Source organism: Zootoca vivipara, chromosome 3 (assembly GCF_963506605.1).
Source record: "Zootoca vivipara chromosome 3, rZooViv1.1, whole genome shotgun sequence".
NCBI classification, from domain to species: Eukaryota; Metazoa; Chordata; class Lepidosauria; order Squamata; family Lacertidae; genus Zootoca; species Zootoca vivipara.
Window position 1 is genome coordinate 69,898,750 of NC_083278.1, and position 18,475 is coordinate 69,917,224.

Here is an 18,475-nt window from a genome sequence, read left to right on the forward strand (position 1 = left end):
CAGGAAAGAGAACTACCTTGCCTCTATGGTTACAATACATCTCACTAAGACATTTTAAAATTTAAAACTGAAAATCTGCTTTAAGAGCATTAAAACCGTGCCACTATCTATGGCTTACACCTCAACCATATGCATGTTTATTGAGAAGCCCCACTGGTGTCAGGGGTACTTACTTCCAAGAAGGCATGTTTGTGATCACGAGCAGAGTCAATATTTAAAGAAACAACCACACTGAATTGTACCTTTAAACTACTCAAATTATAGGGCCTTCTGACAATAATCACAACCTGTACCAGGATTCATGAAAAAATGCACATTGACCTTAAAAAAAATGCCTGCATTGAAAAAGGCACAATTTTCCATGCAGGCTTTATGAAAACTTGTAAGTGAAAGGTGAACTTTTATAAGTTTATAAGGTGGACTATTTCCAATGGTGGATTTGCCCTACTAGTAAGTGCTTCCAATTGCCAAATTATAGTACATGGTTTTTCACCAACTCCCCGCTACATACGTAAGCACCCTGCTCCCTCTAGAAAAACTGTTAAAGAGGTCCAAGGAAAACTTTTAATATGGCATTGGCCTGATTCACACATCATCCTAAACCATACTAGGGTTGAATTCCAGGTAGGAGATTGTGGCCTCTTCATTCTCTCCTGATCATTTTGCAGCTATACTGCATTAAGCCATGGCTTGGCTTAGCATGTCATTCAAACCTCGGCTCCTGATTTAGCTCTGTCCAGACTAACTACACACTTGAACTAAGCCAAGCCATGGTTTGTCTTAGTGTGGCATGCAAACCAGGCTATTATCTGTAGGTCCAATTCTTCCGAGAACTTGTGATATACTTGTGCCAGAGCTGAAGTTGTAAAATATAAATAATCAAAAGTGAAGGTAGAAATACAGTCTGTTTCAAGGTTACAAGGTAAATATTATACTGCTTGCAGAATGTTTAGCCTAACATTCTGATAACATTCTGAATGTTTAGCCTAACTTCTGATAACATTATTCAAGGTAGAAGTATTCCAAAAATATAACAGGATATCCAACTCATAACAAGCTCCCTTCCCTACCTAACTGCTGCATCCAATGCCAGAAGCATGACTGACATGTTCCAAGGGAAATGCAGCCCCAAACTCAGAAGCATAAACATGATTTTCCATTATAAAAGCAATTGTGGGTTGAACCTACAATTCCTACTCCATTGTCTTTTCCATTCTCTCAGGGAATCTAGATGGAACAGAGGCTCCCCACTGAAGGATGGATGCAGCAGAGAGGATTTTACCTTTCTTCTGCCAGCTACCATGCTGCCCCCTCCCCTTCCAGATGTGCTTTGCAGGGTGCTGCAGAGGGATGGGGGAATCAGAGAATATGGCCTCCCCACTTCCTTCATTCAGTGTGAGTAGAATTCTGTGTGAGTATATATATGTTGGTTTAAAATACAACTGGGTGGGTGCATATTTGTGTGTGTAGACACACACACACACACACACACACACACACACACAGAGGATACAACACAAAACATAATGAAATTAAGACTATAAATACTTTTCATGGGAGGGGGAATAAGATATGACAACTCTCCCAGTCAAAAGCTCTGCAGGGCTCTGAGGCACACATGGAGATCTACACAAGCCAAATATTTTATGTTGTAAGTAAATGCTTTCAAAGGCAAAGCTTCCTCCCCTTTTAAACTGTTTTTAAAAGGTAGTAAAGCTAGTGACCTCAAAATTGTTTCTAATAATGTTATAATACCCCAATTTGCTGTATGAGGCAATTACTATTTCTGTATAGTATAGACATGTACAGATCTCAAATCCTCTTTCCTGCTTCAGTATTTTCAAATACAGTATTTTACATAATCCTATATCCTACACAGCCAGATCATTTCACAGTAATCAAATAAAACATTTACTATATAAAAACCAGTATGAATAGTTGTAAAATTAAAGGTTAAAAAAAATGAATTCATACCAGCCTGACCCACAACACTGATGGATCATATAGATAAAAATGGATGCCCAGAAATCTTCATAAGGAGTGATATCAAAGTGGAATCTGTTATGAAGGAAATTTACAGTTAAGAGAACCAAAGACTCTTGGGTGTACATTATGCTTATTAGTTCAGATAAAAGCTTTCTGCAGCAGAATCTCTTCTGTTGAACATTAACTTCAAAATCAAAAAGTGCTGATTTATTCTCACTAGCTTCTGGTATAATAATACAAGCCTCTATCCTTCTTAAGACAGTGCCTAACATCACTTCAACAGCTTTCTGAGTGGTTTCCCGTAAAAAGCAGGGGTGGGCTCCTTTTGCTCACTTCAGGCTTTGTTCAATACGAATGTGTGAGCCTTGAAATGGGCTAAAGAAGCCCAGGGTGGGTGGCATGAATTACTGTGTGCTGTTCATGGGGAGTGCTTATCATGGAAGTAGCAGGCTTATAAAATAGGCTTGAAATATTTGCAGCAGTAGAAGCGGAGATCTGGTTGCTATAACAGCCATAGTTCCACAACCAAAACTGCCACCATATGCAGTGGCTTTTAACCTTCTTCTTTTTTAAAAAAAAACAAAACCTTTTTTTTAAAAAAGAGAGAGGGTGAAGCCTTTCCACCCCTATGTAAGTATCCACCTCTCAAATTATTGAGGGGGAATGTTGAATCTTGGCAGTTGAAACGACCCTAGAATGGCTGTTCTCAGTTCTCTACCTGCAAATGAGGTGTGGAATTAGGGGTAGATTTTGCCTCAGGCCCAGTAGAAGGCAGAATTAACTTGAGAACTCTTGGCTGCTGAGTTAAGAATGACAGGCAATTGCTGTATTTGTTGGGTCGCGTTGCAGTTTATGACTTTCATTTCTTTAATTTCTCAGCAGTTTGTGTGGTCCCCTCCTTCTGTGCCACCTCATGGTCTTATAAAGGATACAGGTATCTTGTGTCAATCATTTATTATTTTTACTACAGGATGCCATTTGTGTCCAGGTGAATGCCTGGGGGTTTTGTTACCTGAGGTACTCATTATTAAATGTTTGATAGGCATTTTGTTGTTAATTTCTCTTGAATACAGTCTTACATATAATTAACACAATAAAGTATAATGTAAGTTACACATGGTTCAATTTCATTTGAAGGGCGGGGTCAAGATCTATTTAACATGCAAGTTCTTTCCTGCAAGTTTTGCTGTTCTCAACTGGGTTTACCACTGCACCAGCTGCCAGAACTTTGATGCTGTACTACAGGCATCCCCAAACTTCGGTCCTCCAGATGTTTTGGACTACAATTCCCATCATCCCTGGCCACTGGTCCTGTAAGCTAGGGATCATGGGAGCTGTAGGCCAAAACATCTGGAGGGCCGCAGTTTGGGGGTGCCTGCTGTACTACCGAGACCAAGAAGAACCCATTAGGGAGTATCCTGAGAAAGAATATTCACAAGGAAAAATACGTCCCAAGTTTCTGGAAAAAAATACTATGATTGTTAGATGTAACAGATAAGCCTTTGGGTACATGAATGTTTAATTAGAATAATGAAAGGAAATGATAATGTTGCTGATAATGAATTTTTGATTGTGACAAATTTGTATGCTACCTGAGTGGTAGTGAATATTCTAAAACGAAATAATGCAATCCAAACATTTAAAATTCCACTTTAACATGTTACTTAAAAGTTATATTCTTCTGAAGTCAATATTCATAATCTCACGTTGAGGCTCATAACGACAGAACTGCTAGTTGTTTTATTATCAATTAGCCCTGCCTCGTAGCTGAATGCAGCAGGTGTTTTATTTCCCTGTCACTGACTTCAGTAAAATACTTGGGTGCATTGGAAACACAGTATTGCAAAGCAGATACGCTAGATCTGAAAGTAACGACTCTGTTTATATAAATGATTAATGAATCATGGCCACCATGACAACCACAGGATTGTCCCAGAGTGTTTCAGACCCTATACCCATGTCAAGTCATACACTTCATTGGTTGTTCTCTGCTGGCCATAATTATAATGTGAGGTTGATGGTGTTACCCACAGAACCTTTCTCACTAACTCCCTGGTCAGGTGTAGACCTAAACTGCTACCAATGGGGGATTTCCTCCCAATGCATATACTAGCTTCATATTTTTCTCATTATTATAAGCAGGGGGCAGAAATGGGTGAATTCATTACCCTTCCACGCCTACTCAAATCCAGTTAATCATCAACCTCCCCTCCTTACGCTGATGCTATTTGTATTTTGAAAAACCTGAATATTCATTGAAAAGATGCATTTGCCATGTCTAGTGTGGCCCTTTGATAATAGCAATAGCAACAGCTGCTAAGCTGCCAATGTTCATGGGGAATACCCTACTTCTATATCAAAAAGATCACATTAAAAACATACTGTTCTACTTCTTTGCAGAGTTGTGGTGGGAGTCTGCGGTCCATGAGGTTTTTCCATTCTTCTGCTGTACAAACACTGTGATAGGAAAGCTTCTCCATAGTAACACGGTAGATACACTCTGAATGGCGAACTTTGTGGTACATCTAAATAAAGCATTTTATTATATAAGATATGGCTGTTTGCACAGTCTAAACTTTCTTTCTCAAGCCAAATACTTAGATCTGTGTCTAGCTTCACAGAGGTGATATTTCTGAGGGATAATTAGGAACACTTTTAAAAGATAATAAATTGATATGGTCACTCTCATGTGAATTTGAAGACTTAAAAAAAATTAAACGAGGCTATAAATCAGGCATCCCCAAACTCGGCCCTCCAGATGTTTTGGAACTACAATTCCCATCATCCCTGACCACTGGTCCTGTTAGCTAAGGATGATGGAAGTTGTAGTCCCAAAACATCTGGAGGGCCGAGTTTGGGGGTGCCTGCTGTAAATGATAGAATCAGCTTAATTGTAACCATTTTATTAACAATCAAATCTTAATCCTGGAACTTTAAAACTGAATCAGTTTAATCTTTGACACCTCCCTTAACAATCAAATTAGTACAACTGACTTTCTATCCAAATCCAAAATGGATAATATAAATTTATAAAATTAATTAATTTCATTTTTTGTGCACTTGGCTATCTTTGTGGAACAAAACTTACATTAGCACAGTGTAAGGCTAAAGCACAAAAGACTGCAAACATTTTAAAGTTGTTCTCATCAGTTTTAGAGAAGGCACTTCCACTTAGTTTGTTCACCATCTGTACGACACCTATTACACTTCCTCGGCTCACAATAGGCATGCATAAAATATTCCTGGTGGTGTAGCCTGTGTAGAGATCTACCTCCCTGAAGGAAAAAAGGAAAAGGAGGAGCATTCACTTTCTTAACATGACACCACCTAACAATAATAGTTAGCATTTATGCTTTTCCTGTGCATTATCTAGTTGTAATCCTTACAACAAGCCTGTAATATGAATACTATTATCTCCATGTTGCAAATACAGGATTAAGGCTAGAAGAACCTAGTAAATTCATAACACATGCGAGACTGAAGCCAGGAACTTTCTGATCAATAATTTAGCCACCATTCCCAACAAGCATTCCAGCCAATTCAAACCTCCATATGGAAGGGATGCCAAGTGTGCATTAAGTGCTAGTTGGAGTTAATAGTGGATGGTATGGTAGGGCAGAGGGAGTGCACTCTCCCTGATGGAGCTGGTATGTAGTTTGGGGGTGCTCCTCGATCCAGCTCTATCGATGGAGGTGCAGGTCTCTTTGGTGGGTAAGAGTGAGTGTCTTTAACCAGCTTTCACCAGTAAGAGAGGTATGGCCATTCCTGAATCAGGACAGCTAGAGCACAATTGCCAATGGGCAGGTAACCTGGGACTACTGAAATTTGTTCTGTGTGCGGCTACCCTTGAGGTTGGTCTGGAAGTTGCAGCTGGCGCAGAATACATCAGCTAGGTTGCCAGCACAACACCTTAGCTGCAGGACTTGCAATGGCTGCCACTCTGCTAACCAGCCAAGTTCTTTTGGGTGGTAAACATATCAAATTCCTACCTGTTAAAACGTGGATCTGCATAGGCATCAGGAATGTTGAGAATTTCACCTGTTCTGGCTACCTGACCAGCTATTCCTTTTTCAATAGAAAATCTGCATGGGACATAAAGAGATATGCACATATTAAAGCAATAGGCTTATGAGGAAAATGAAACTTTGAGCAGCTAAATTGCAAATTGCTCTTCTCGTTATTGGCATCCACCATGTCTCAAGAGCCTCTGGGGGTGAAGTCAAACTGCTGCATTAGCAGCACTGGAGTGACCTCTCCAGGGCGCAAGCTTGGCAGTGTGTATGGAGGTCCTGGGTTACCAAGACGACAAGACCCCACTCTCCGCCTCGCTGATGTGGTCCAAGAAAAGCAGAGCAATAGGTAGGGACTGCACTCTGGATCTGTGTAGAGTTTACTCCATGGCCTTTTCTTCTCCCCAAGGTATCCCGCAACGCAGTGGAGGTTTAGGACCAGAGTTTTCCTTCTCCTAGATAGGCTACTTTCCCAGGTACTTTCTCAAGGGCCCCAACTGCCCTGATTTCCCTCAACAGCACATACACAAACTACTTTCTTGACAACAGGACCAACTATTAGTCTTGTCCACTCAATCTGCCAGAGCCTGTCTTTGCATGCAGAGGAAGTCCCGATCTCACTGAGGGTTTCAGACCCATCGGCTACCCTCACCTGGTTTAGCTGGCCAGTGGAAGCTGTTCCAGGGGTGTGGCCACTGTCATATGCTGACAGCTTCAAGGAGCTGCAGGTGAGAGCAAAGTGCAGGGTAGGGACCAAAGGTGGGCAAACTACCCCAGAAGGAGCACAACAGGTCCCCCTCTAGAGGTACTACCCCTCCCCCTAACACTCCATACACCCTTCTCTTGTAGATAAAGAGTTAATTCAGCACTGGATATCATCTCCTAAACAGGGACCAAAATACACGGTTAAAGCCATTTCCTGGGAAGGTGGACTGCCTCTTAACTTTCAGGTGGATAGCAGCCACAAAACATAGCTACTGCACAGTTAACATCTAGCTAGAATTAGGCCTAATCCCTAATTATACTGCAAAAGAACAGCGAAGGAGACTGACTTTTGGTGAAGAAGAAAAACTTGAGCTACTCTAGATTTGTGTGACTACACAAGTCTGCATAGGCCAAAGCGCAGGAATTCACCACATAAGAATTTCCTCTCCTCTCCTCACTGGTAGGTGGTCATTCAAAACTCATGATGACATTATAGCATCAGAGATGTTGTTCTGATGGCACTGCAGTTACCACCTGCAGAAGAACTACCTATGGAGAGGCAAATCCTCATGAGAATAATATCAGTGTGGAAAAAAAAATGTTAAAGTATCTGTAAATATGCACACAAATGGAACAGATTAATATTGGCATGTAAGAATAGTCAACTCACTAGTCTTACCTTATTTCTTTGGTCTTCTTGAAGACAGGTTTTCCTTCATGTTCCTCCCCAATATCAAATAAATCTGAATACAATTCATTGTTCTTCTGATCTACCTGGAAGAGTGCACAGCGATCTGCATTCACCAAGTTTTTTGCATATATCTACAGATAAAGGACAGAGCTAAGATTAATCACAGTGGGCTTAGACAAAGTCTGTATTATAGTTCACAAGTTAGTTAACTCTATATATAGTTTAATAAACCCTATAAAATGCATAGTTGTTACTTTAATTATGAAGTTAAGTAATTTGTAACAGTCATATTTCTTTTTGTGCATTAATTGTAATAATTTATCTCTACTCATGAAAATAGCCTGAAGCTTCACAGTATTGTCATTGATGTCTTCTATTAAAAAAATCCTTTATGCCAGCCTATCCAGGTGTGAAATTTTATTGGATACATTTGTTTTTAAAATTTGATTTTACTTAATCATAATTTTATTGTGTTTACTTGCTTTTAAGGTCTGTTGAATTTTCCTATAAATACTTAAGAATTATTTTCATCAAGTGGTATATAAATATTGTTATATAAACATAATTAAAATATCTTTATTTCTTCTTTTGACAATAGAGATGGAGTAAGTGTTCAAGATTAACTTCTTCCTAAAGCACCTCCTGGGATATTCAAGTTTGTGGAGAATGGGAAAGGAAGGTTCCAAGAGGAAAAGATAGGTGCTATAGGAAGCACAAAACAAATTTAAAAATCTGGGATGAATTTAGCGGTAAATACTCTTCTATAGTTTATTAAAAGGTAAAGGGACCCCTGACCGTTAGGTCCAGTCGCGGATGACTCTGGGGTTGCGGCGCTCATCTCGCTTTACTAGCAGCATGTGGGCAGTACGACTAAGCTGCTTCTGGTGAACCAGAGCAGTGCACAGAAACGCTGTTTACCTTCCTGCTGGAACGGTACCTATTTATCTACTTGCACTTTGATGTACTTTCAAACTGCAAGGTTGGCAGGAGCAGGGACTGAACAATGGGAGCTCACCCGGTCGCGGGGATTCGAACCGCCGACCTTCTGATCAGCAAGCCCTAGGCTCTGTTGTTTAACCCACAGCACCAACTGCGTCCCTTTTATAGTTTATTAGCAGAGAACAAAAATGTTACATTTCCCATAAACTTGAACTACACAAAAGTAGCAGTTATGGGTCTGTATGATATCCGCTTCTGGTCATTTTAGTCTGCTTTAGTAGAAAGCTTTATTTATTTTTAAAAGTTTTTTTTCTATTACATTTAGGCAGCTTATTTGGACAAAAACGCAGGGAAGTTCTAACATTACTAGTTAGAGAATAGTAAATATATTGGGTTCAATATGAAGAAGAACTTCTGTGAATAGATGGAGTGCATATCAAGCAAAGGCTTTCATTCATGGAATTTGGAGAAGGCATTTTTTGTTGATTCTTCTTCACACTTCTATGCCACCTCCCATGCTATTTTGAATGGATTCCTATCTCTCGACAGAAGATTGTGGGGAGGGCACAAGGAGCTGTTGGGGGGGGGGGATTGGTGAAAATTGTCTCTTCCTTCAGGAAGCAGCAGATTTCCATGAGCAGAACTTTGCATACAGATCTTTTGATTCAGGCCACTGTGGCATGAACCTGAGTATACTTTTAGGCCACAAAATGTCAATTTGAAGAGCATAAGAGTATTTTTTTCAGAGAGAAATACTATCTAGCTATATATCTCATCTCCAAATTTGGTAGTATTAGTGAATTATGCCAGTTTCCCCAAGTAATATAGAAAAACACAAGTCAGAAAGCAGATCCTCAGGGAAGGTCTATGTTGAAAAGTGAGGTTTTTATGCCTAGCTGCTGTTTCTCTGCCTTTATTTATTTAAAACTGTTTTAGGCCACTTTCATATTAACTCCTGCCCAAAACAGTTTACAAAAAAAGTACAACGATCAAAAGAAGCATCGAAACAAAGAATAAATAGGAGAACAAGGAAAATGCTGTGTAGCCATCCAATTAGATAAAACCAGAACAGCAGCAAAAGATTTCATAAAGGCAGTCTATAAATATCAATGGTCACTCACGAAAACCCACGGTTTTGCTTTGTCTTCTGAATGGTAATAACGTTGGTGCCTTCCTTACCTGAAGAGGAAGGACATTCCACAACTAGGGGACCATCACTGAAAAGGCCCTCTTTCCGGTCACAACACCAGGACACGTTGTTCCCATGGGACACCGTGTCCCAAATTACAAAAGGAATGCCACTAGGCTGCTGAGGGCAGCCAAACCACCGCGTGAAGCGGCAACAAAGCATTTTTTCTGGAAAAAAGAAAATGATGAAACCCTCGGGCACCTTGTTTTTAAAAGGTAGGCCCACCCCAACCAAAAGTTCTTATAATTCTCCCACCCCCTGTAAGCCACTGAATATCCCTGACCCCACTTTCACAGCACATTAACGGTTCTGCGAAAATGCAAAGATACACAACCAAGCCTTAGAAGGAATAGTACTGAGTTTCCTCAGTTCTAGTTACAGGTAGGTAGCTGTGTCAAAACAAAATAGTCAAAACAAAATTTAAAAAATCCTTCCAGTAGCACTTTAGAGACCAGCTAAGTTTGTCATTGGTATGAGCTTTCGTGTGCACTATCTGAAGAAGTGTGCATGCACATGAAAGCTCATACAATTGACAAACTTTAGTTAGTCTCTACGGTGCTACTGGAAGGAATTTTTTTTATTGCGTTTCCTTTAGTGTATGCTGATGGCACTTTACTCCAAAACTTTGGACAACGTCACCTAGCAATCTCATGAAGATGTTAAAACAGCTCAGGGGCCAAGACAGGAACTCTCTGGAACACCATGGGATAACTAGAGAAATGGCACAGAGGAAAAATGTTAAACAATTCCTCTCCCCCAACTCTACTGCTTCAAGAAAAGTTATAAACCCTGCTAGGTGCAATTCAGTATAAAAAGTGTAAGCCATTCCAGTCACAGATCTCCCATGTAATGTGCAGGCTTCGTACAAGTCAACTACGATAGAATATTTTGTTTGGGTGAAGGCACACACAGTCCTGGCAGAGAGGTGAGGCTAACATACCTTTCCTCTCCTCTCCTCTTCTCTCTTGGAGCCATAGAGTAGCTGACAGCAATTAGTGAGTTGCTGCTGAAGATTCACTTTCTAATGGCTCTTAGCTGAGGACTTCGCTTTGCAAAAATTCTAGACCTTCTAGATCACCCATGCAGCTCAAGTCTATGTTTACCCAGTTGTGAGTCCTCAAGTGCACACAGGGTTGCTGTCCCAGACAAATCTGCTCAAATGACTTGTGAACCAGTTTTCTTCCCTATCTTCTCTAAAGGAATGGATTTCGACCTTGTTTCTAACTTACACTTACAGCTACTCAGTGAGGCAACACAGCTGTGCTCCATGTATAGCATCCCTTCAAAATAAATGACTTATTTCAGTGACAAACAACAAAACCTAAAATAACTATGGATAGCTGAGATTTAGCATATTAAGATGAAATAATCATTAATAAAACCTTCCGATTAAAAAAAAGATTGCTTTTTCAAGGAACTGCTGTTAATGACTTGGTCTTTAAAGGTGCATTGTGGTAGCTGCCATGACAGAACTATATCACTCACTGTGATAAATAAACACACACTAAACTGAGCCAACATGTTATCAATCTGATTTATGCCCCTTTATCTCATCCACAAACACTATTTTCCACCCGTCACTGTTGCTATAACAAATCACTATGCCTTCTGGAGCATCTGAGGTGGACATCCTGAGCTGTGTGAGGCTGGTGCCTTGCATGACCTGAGGTCTCTGACATGACAAGGTGGTGTTTTTGACATTAGCAGCCTGGAAGGGGGTGGGGTGCTACGTGCAATCTGAAACAAGCTTTAGGCTTGAACCCTCAGTTTTCAGTAGGGTATTCCCTAAGGATTGGCTCTTTGACTTGTGGTTTTAATATATTACCTTGGAAAAACATACCCAGGCTGGCCAGGGCTTTTCATGGGCAAAGCCTCTGGTGCAGGGATGTGGCAGTGGCATGCCCAGAGCAGATTATAGCCTACATTCAGAGTTTTGACAGAACACAGAATAGAATTGTTTTGCTCTACACAAAAACCTTTCAAAATGAAACCAAGTTTTCCTCCTGAGGCTAGTAGCATTTGGGTGGCAGGGGGAGAATTTTTATGGAGATTGTTGTAGACCTCCCCACAGTCTACCCTGATTGGGCCCACAGCAGCAGCTATTTACTATTTTTAAAAGATCCATGAAACTAAGTTATGTATTAAGCACCATAAATAGTCTTGCCCTGAATATGTGAGCTGTAAAGTTAACCAAAGCTCTTTGAGTGGCATTTGACAAGCCACTGGCTCAGTTCACACTTAACACAAAGCCATACCATGGCAGAGCATAAAGGTGCAGGCTCCTGGAGAGAAGATTGTGGCCGCTTTGCTCTTCCTCTGGTCCTCCTGCTGCTGGAAGCTAAGCCATAGTTTGGCTTGATGCATTGTATGAACCACTGGCTTGTAGTTTGTCTCTGCCAGACAAAACCATGAGTCTAGGTTCAGGTAACACACCAAGCCAAACCATGGCTTAGCTCACAGCAGCAGTAGGACTGGAGCAAGACATCTGCAACCTCCTTTCCAGGAACCTGCAGGCTCACACATTCATGCTAAACAACTGTCAATTAGCACCAGGGTTGCTTGCTTCACATTCTCTTGGAGATCTCACTATGTAATGGCAGTGAAAAAAGATCAATTAGCAAATCAAATTATTTTACGATAGTACTACACAAATTTTTAAATAATTTATATGTAATTTTTCTAAAAAGCAATACTTCAAACATGCACTGATTTGAAACAGACACACAATCAGGACACGGTATATAAACTACCCGTGTTTCTCCAAAAATAAGACACCGTCTTATATTTATTTTTCCTCAAAAAAACACAAAAAACCCACTATGGCTTATTTTCAGGGGATGTCTTATTTTTTTCCTCCTCCTCCTGCCATGGCCGGCATTGCTCCTGCGCCTATCACTATGCCTTATTTTCGGGGTATGGCTTATATTCCTTGAATGCCTAAAAATCCTGCTACATCTTATTTTATGGCTACGTCTTATTTTCGGAGAAACAGGGTAGATTTCAAAGAGGAAGACTTGAAAAGTAAGATGTTGACATTAGAGGAAAAGATACATTACCATGATATTTTCAAGTAGAGCATCTATTGCGACAATGTTATCAAAATAGGTTCTGCAGAATAATAGGTGAAGTTCTTATTAATAACATCATTTATAGATTTCACTACCACAATGACCCATGCTGGTTTTCATTTACTGATAAAACAATAGGTTATTTATGAAACCATACCACATAAATCGTCTCCCTGCATAGGCTTGTATGCATTGATCATCTTGCTTGACTGTGCCCCTATGTGCCCCTTCAACGACCACATCTGGCAACTGGAGCTTTCCTGGTAGATTCTAAACTGGATTGGATCCATGCACACAGAACCAACAGAAAACTTGATTTGTCATCTTTGGCAGTGCTATAGAAATGGCCAGTGCTGAGAAAGCCAAACAACCCATCATCTGTTTGTTCTACATGGGGGTACTTATCTATCACATTTGTATCCTATTCTTCATCCAAGAAGCTCACAGCAGCAAAAATGTTGCCCCTACAACAATCCTATGACGTAAACTAAAAGGTAAGGAGGTAACTAAGTGAACAGGGAATTGAACCCAGATCTCTCTTGCCTAAGCTGCAAACTCCAACTTCTGTACCAAACTGGATGGGGGGGGGGGGTCCTTCCATTAAGCAAAGGTTCAGAGCAGATGTATAATCATACAATCCAGTAGATAAGATGATAGTCAAACATATGTGATTCTTTTTAACATTTCACCCTTATAAGCTCCATAGCTGCCAAGTTATCCCTTTTTTTAAGGGATTTTCCCTTATGCTGAATAGGCTTCCTCGCGAGAAAAGGGAAAACTTGGCAGCTATGATAAGCTCCACTTGACCAAGCTATCCATTTTCTTTCATCTTGCTAAAGAAACTGCTTTAGCTGCCTCCAGCAATTTCCATGTGCTGGGCATATTATAACTTTTTTTTTTTCAAACTACACCACCTCTAAATGACTTTTTTTTTTTTAGTACAATAATATAGGCAATGTTTATTTCATTTTTTCATATCCTCTTCCTCTTTGCATGGGCAGCAGGACACTGACAGCCGGCTTCTCTATACCTGGTTCTGTGAGCACACCAGCAAATATTCCCTCCTAAGGCCAGGTGCAGCAATGACTGGAAAAACAAGCTGGCTTTGCTTCCACAAGCTACTACAGCAGCTCCTTCTCCCCGATTAACATATAGTAGCTGTCCCAGGTACCCAAAGTCATTAACAGATAAGCACCAGATGTATTAACAAAAGATGCTTTGGATGTTCCGCATTCTCAAACATCGCTGGCCATTAGATTTCATTATTTCCAAGAGGAAGATATTATTCCAAAAATTGTGTACCTTTTTGTGTTACATTCAGACGGACAAGAAAGAGGAAATATAAGACTTGTGTTTCTGTCTGAGTAAGAACTGTCATCATTTAACATCCATTCCTAAACCTTATAGAAAACAATGCCGAATGCTTTCCACAAGAGTAACATAGTGCACAAAATCATTCTTATCAAGAATTTATATTTTCTTGCTGTTTATGTACAATTTATTTATTTATTTATTTATTTATTTATTTATTGCTAAGACTTTTGCAGATAGATGCACTCTGTTACTGAAACCAAGATAAATAACAAGTTAGCATTAATGTTTCTTCTGCCATAGTTTACACGTAGTCTTTTGCATGCCTACTCAGAAGTAAGTCCCACTGAGTTCAATAGGACTTACTTCCATGTAAGAGTGCATAAGATTTTAGTGCTTATCTTTCTATACCAGTTGGTAATACACTAAGGGCAGTAACAAGACATGACAACTTCCATGATTCTGCATCGCTCATATTTCACACAACTAATTGAGAATGAGTTGTAAGTGTCACTTACTTTGAAACGTCAAGCAGGAAGTCATTCAATTCAGTCTGCTTAGCGAGGCCCTTCGATACCTGACCAGAAAATTTGATACTATTGCTTATGTAAGCAAAAGGTTACAATCAAGAGTACAGGATATATAAGCTATCTAAAATTAGATATATATACACATACATATACACATATTTAACTTTAGATTTATTGTGTTTACAGATATGCTAATTCTGATCTATTGTATTTTTCTAATTGTCTAAAATGGCAGCTCTTACACTGTGAGTCTGAAGACTTTACTGTTTGTGCCCTCCTCTGCATATAACCTCTGAATGCAGAAACCTAGGATACCAGCTCACAGTCAGTTCTATTAACCTGCTCAGACAGGTAAAGTGTTCAATTTTCTGTTTAAGAAAGATTGTCTTTTCCTCCATTTACTCATCTTACATAAACAACATCTAAGACAAGCAATAACGCAAGTAAATAAGCTATATTATTTTCTACCAAATCCTTTGGCTGAGCAATATGTACATGTTCTGGGTTCTTAAAAGAAAGAGGCAGAGCCAGGCCTACATCACTTACACCATTGCCAAGTTCATGGTAGCTCTCTCTGATTTGGTTTGATTTTTTAAAATTGAGTTTGGGGGATTTTATTAAAAAAATACTAAACTGGTGGAAGTAGCTGGGAAGAAAACTGAATCACAGAAGTTTTCAGGGTACAAGCAAAGAATTTTGAAAGCACTTGTGAGGGTTAAGAACCATTTGGGTTTTTTAATCTCCCTGATTCAGTGGCAGAGAGCTAAGTTCATGATTAAGCAAAGACCAGGAGTGGGGAAACACTAGCATGACCTGCCAAGATTCCCCATTTGGTCTGTGCAGCCTTTCTGGAGAAGCCATACCCATCTGTCCTGCATCTGAAATCATATATGACATCAGATGTGAGACTGGTATGGGCAGTGCTTAAAGGGACAAACAGGAACTTAAAGTGAGTTTCCGGTTTTTCCTTTGCTAGGGCAAGGCGCACTTCCACTTGCCCATCAACTGATGGGCAAGTGGGAGAGCACTTTGCTCAATGGAATCTGTTTTGTTCTTCCAACACTGCTCTTTGACCCTCTGAAAACCAGAGGTTCAAAGAGCAGCATGGGGCTGCTTGAAAGTCCTTTGCAAACAGCCTGCCCTGCTCTTTAAACTTGGGTAATTCCATGTCAACTTACAGACCTATCTTTCATTTTCATGTGTAGTTAACATGTTCGATATCGTTTTAAAGATAGTTTCCCAAAATTTCATCACCTGACAACAATTTTTCAAAATGGCATTTTACATGTGAATAAAACAACCAGAAACATGACATGCAAGATGACTCAGAATTTCTCTCATTTTTTTTCTAATATTCAGTTAAAGACCTCTCCAAGAAAATAAACAATAGGATAGTGACCTTTTATTGTACTGACAGTTTTGCTTTCTCATTCAGTAAACTGAGAATAAACTTCATGCATGGAATAAAACTTATATTGGTTGAGAATGTAGTCAGAAGAACACATACTCCCTCCTCCCTCAACAAATGAAAATAACTTTATCCTCTTCTTTAAGATGCTAGCATCAAGAAAATGTGATTAGATGTTACCTATCGTATGTTTTACATGCAACAATTCTTACGACCAACATAACACCACTATGTGCACATAGAATATATGTGTTGTGATTTTGTCACTTAAATCCCTTTTTAGGGTTGTCATAATTGTTTTCCTAAGAGTTTAATAATTATTAGGCCTTATTATTTGTACCATACCATCAATGCAGGGCACCTTACAGAGTTTTACAAAAAGAGACAGGTCCCTGCCCTCAAGAAGCTTACCATCTGAAAGACAAGTCAGACAAGAGGAGGGTGGACATATGTTAATGCTTTTAGAAGATAGATAATATAATTGTATGTTTAAACTTTCTAAGGTTATCTATCAGCAACTTCAACCTGGGTGTGGTTTAGATAGGCAGAATTGGCATTTCTCTACTAGACCCTCCCCCCACCTCACCCACTTTCTTGAAGCATGAAGAAGCTTCTACTCTCAGATTTATCAAGGAGCCAGTCTCATTCTGATTCATCTCCTTAGCTAAACTGAATTGAATAACCAGGCTCATCTATACATACAGGTATTCTCCTGAGGAGCCAAAGGTCTCTTGCTGAGCCTCAGGTTAACAGTACAACCCTGTAAAAGGCTGGAGGCAGTTTTGAACAGAAGTGTAATCCCCCCCCCAAATATTTTATACTGAAGAGACAAAGGGGGTGATGCCCCTATGGTAAATGTAGTTATTCTGAAGGAAAGCACTGAAGCAGAAATACCCACTGAAGCACTGGTGCCAACTGGGCAACTTTGTTGTTGTTGAGTTTGAGGGAAATTGAAAAGAAAATTTGTTGGCCAAGTGCTGGCAATAATAAGTTCATGAATATAGAATCCTCTTCTTTAAATCACAAAAAGGACTTCCTTAACATTTGTCTTCCCTACAAATAAATATAAAAGTTGGTTGAAAAGGGGGGGGAATCATGAGGGGTTTCCACAGCCAAGTATAAATTCCAATGGGCATTACAACTTCTCATATGGACTTGCTGCTGACCTTCAATTTGTAAATGCACAATAAAGTGTCATTTTCACAGGGTCTTGCTATAAGGCATTTGTGCATGAGACAATGAATTGTCACCAACAAGGGGATCATCTATCTTAGACCTGGTTCTCACCAATAGGGGGGAACTGATCGATGAAGTGGAAGTGCTCGGAAACTTGGGAGGAAGTGATCACGTTCTCCTGGGTTTCAGGATACAGAAGAGTTTGGATTTGATATCCCACTTTATCACTACCTGAAGAAGTCTCAAAGCGGATAACAATCTCCTTTCCCCTCCTCCCCCACAACAGACACCCTGTGAGGTGGGTGGGGCTGAGAGTCTTCAGAGAAGTGTGACTAGCCCAAGGTCACCCAGCAGCTGCTTGTGGAGGAGCGGAGATGCGAACCCGGTTCCCCAGATTACAAGTCTACCACTCTTAACCACCACACCACACTGGCTCTCAAGGGAGGCAAGGGAAAACTGAGTGTAGTCGGACACACACTCTTAAGAAGGCCACTTTCAAAAAGCTGAAGGAGCTACTGGGAGTGATCCTGTGGTCAGAAATACTTAATGAGAAGAGAGTCCAAGAAGGATGGGAGTTTCTAAAAGGAGAAATAATGAAGGCCCAAATGCAGACAATACCAAGAAGAAAGAAAAGTGGGAGGCATCTAAGGAAACCGGTGTGGTTGCATAAGGAGCATACAGATGAGCTGAGAGTTAAGAAGGGCATATATAAGAAATGAAAGAAAGGGGAAATCACAAAGGAGGATTATACACAAATAGCCAACAGCTGCAGGTGGGAAGTCAGGCTAGCCAAAGCTCAGAATGATTTCAGGCTTGCAAAAGAGGTTAAAAATAATAATAAAGGTTTCTTCAGCTATGTCTGAAGTAAGAAGAACAAGCAAGTGGAAGGCCCTCTGTGTGGGGAAGATGGAGAAATTCTATTGGGTGAGAGAGAAAAGGCGGAACTACTGTACTCAACACCTACTTTGCCTCTGTCTTCACCCAAAAGGAAAGTGATGCTCAACCTGGCGAGAACAGAATAAATGATATAAGGAGGGAGCTGCAGTCAAAGATAGGAAAAGAGGTAGTAAGGGAACACCTAGGTAAAGGTAAAGGGACCCCTGACCATTAGGTCCAGTCATGACCGACTCTGGGGTTGTGGCGCTCATCTCGCATTATTGGCCGAGGGAGCCGGCGTATAGCTTCCAGGTCATGTGGCCAGCATGACAAAGCCGCTTCTGGCAAACCAGAGCAGCACATGGAAACGCCGTTTACCTTCCCGCTGTAGCGGTTCCTATTTATCTACTTGCATTTTGACGTGCTTTCGAACTGCTAGGTTGGCAGGAGCTGGGACCAAGCAACGGGAGCTCACCCCGTCACAGGGATTCGAACCGCCGACCTTCTGATCAGCAAGCCCTAGGCTCAGTGGTTTAACCACAGCGCCACCTACTTTAAATGAATTCAAATCTCCAGGGCCTGATGC

At 40.4% G+C, this 18,475-nt stretch overlaps 1 protein-coding gene across 10 annotated transcripts in view; it reads right to left on the bottom strand.

The window, feature by feature from the left end:
- PDE10A (phosphodiesterase 10A) overlaps positions 1-18,475 on the bottom strand; it is a 188,943-nt gene that overhangs the window by 17,372 nt on the left and 153,096 nt on the right. For all 10 annotated transcript variants that reach the window (XM_060272803.1, XM_035108580.2, XM_035108582.2 and 7 more), the window contains 7 exons: positions 14,418-14,476; positions 12,577-12,628; positions 7,381-7,523; positions 5,976-6,068; positions 5,075-5,261; positions 4,369-4,511; positions 1,975-2,058 (listed from right to left, as the gene is read on the bottom strand). In XM_060272803.1, the coding sequence (XP_060128786.1) occupies positions 1,975-2,058; positions 4,369-4,511; positions 5,075-5,261; positions 5,976-6,068; positions 7,381-7,523; positions 12,577-12,628; positions 14,418-14,476 (761 nt within the window). The remainder of the gene's footprint in view (positions 1-1,974; positions 2,059-4,368; positions 4,512-5,074; positions 5,262-5,975; positions 6,069-7,380; positions 7,524-12,576; positions 12,629-14,417; positions 14,477-18,475) is intronic.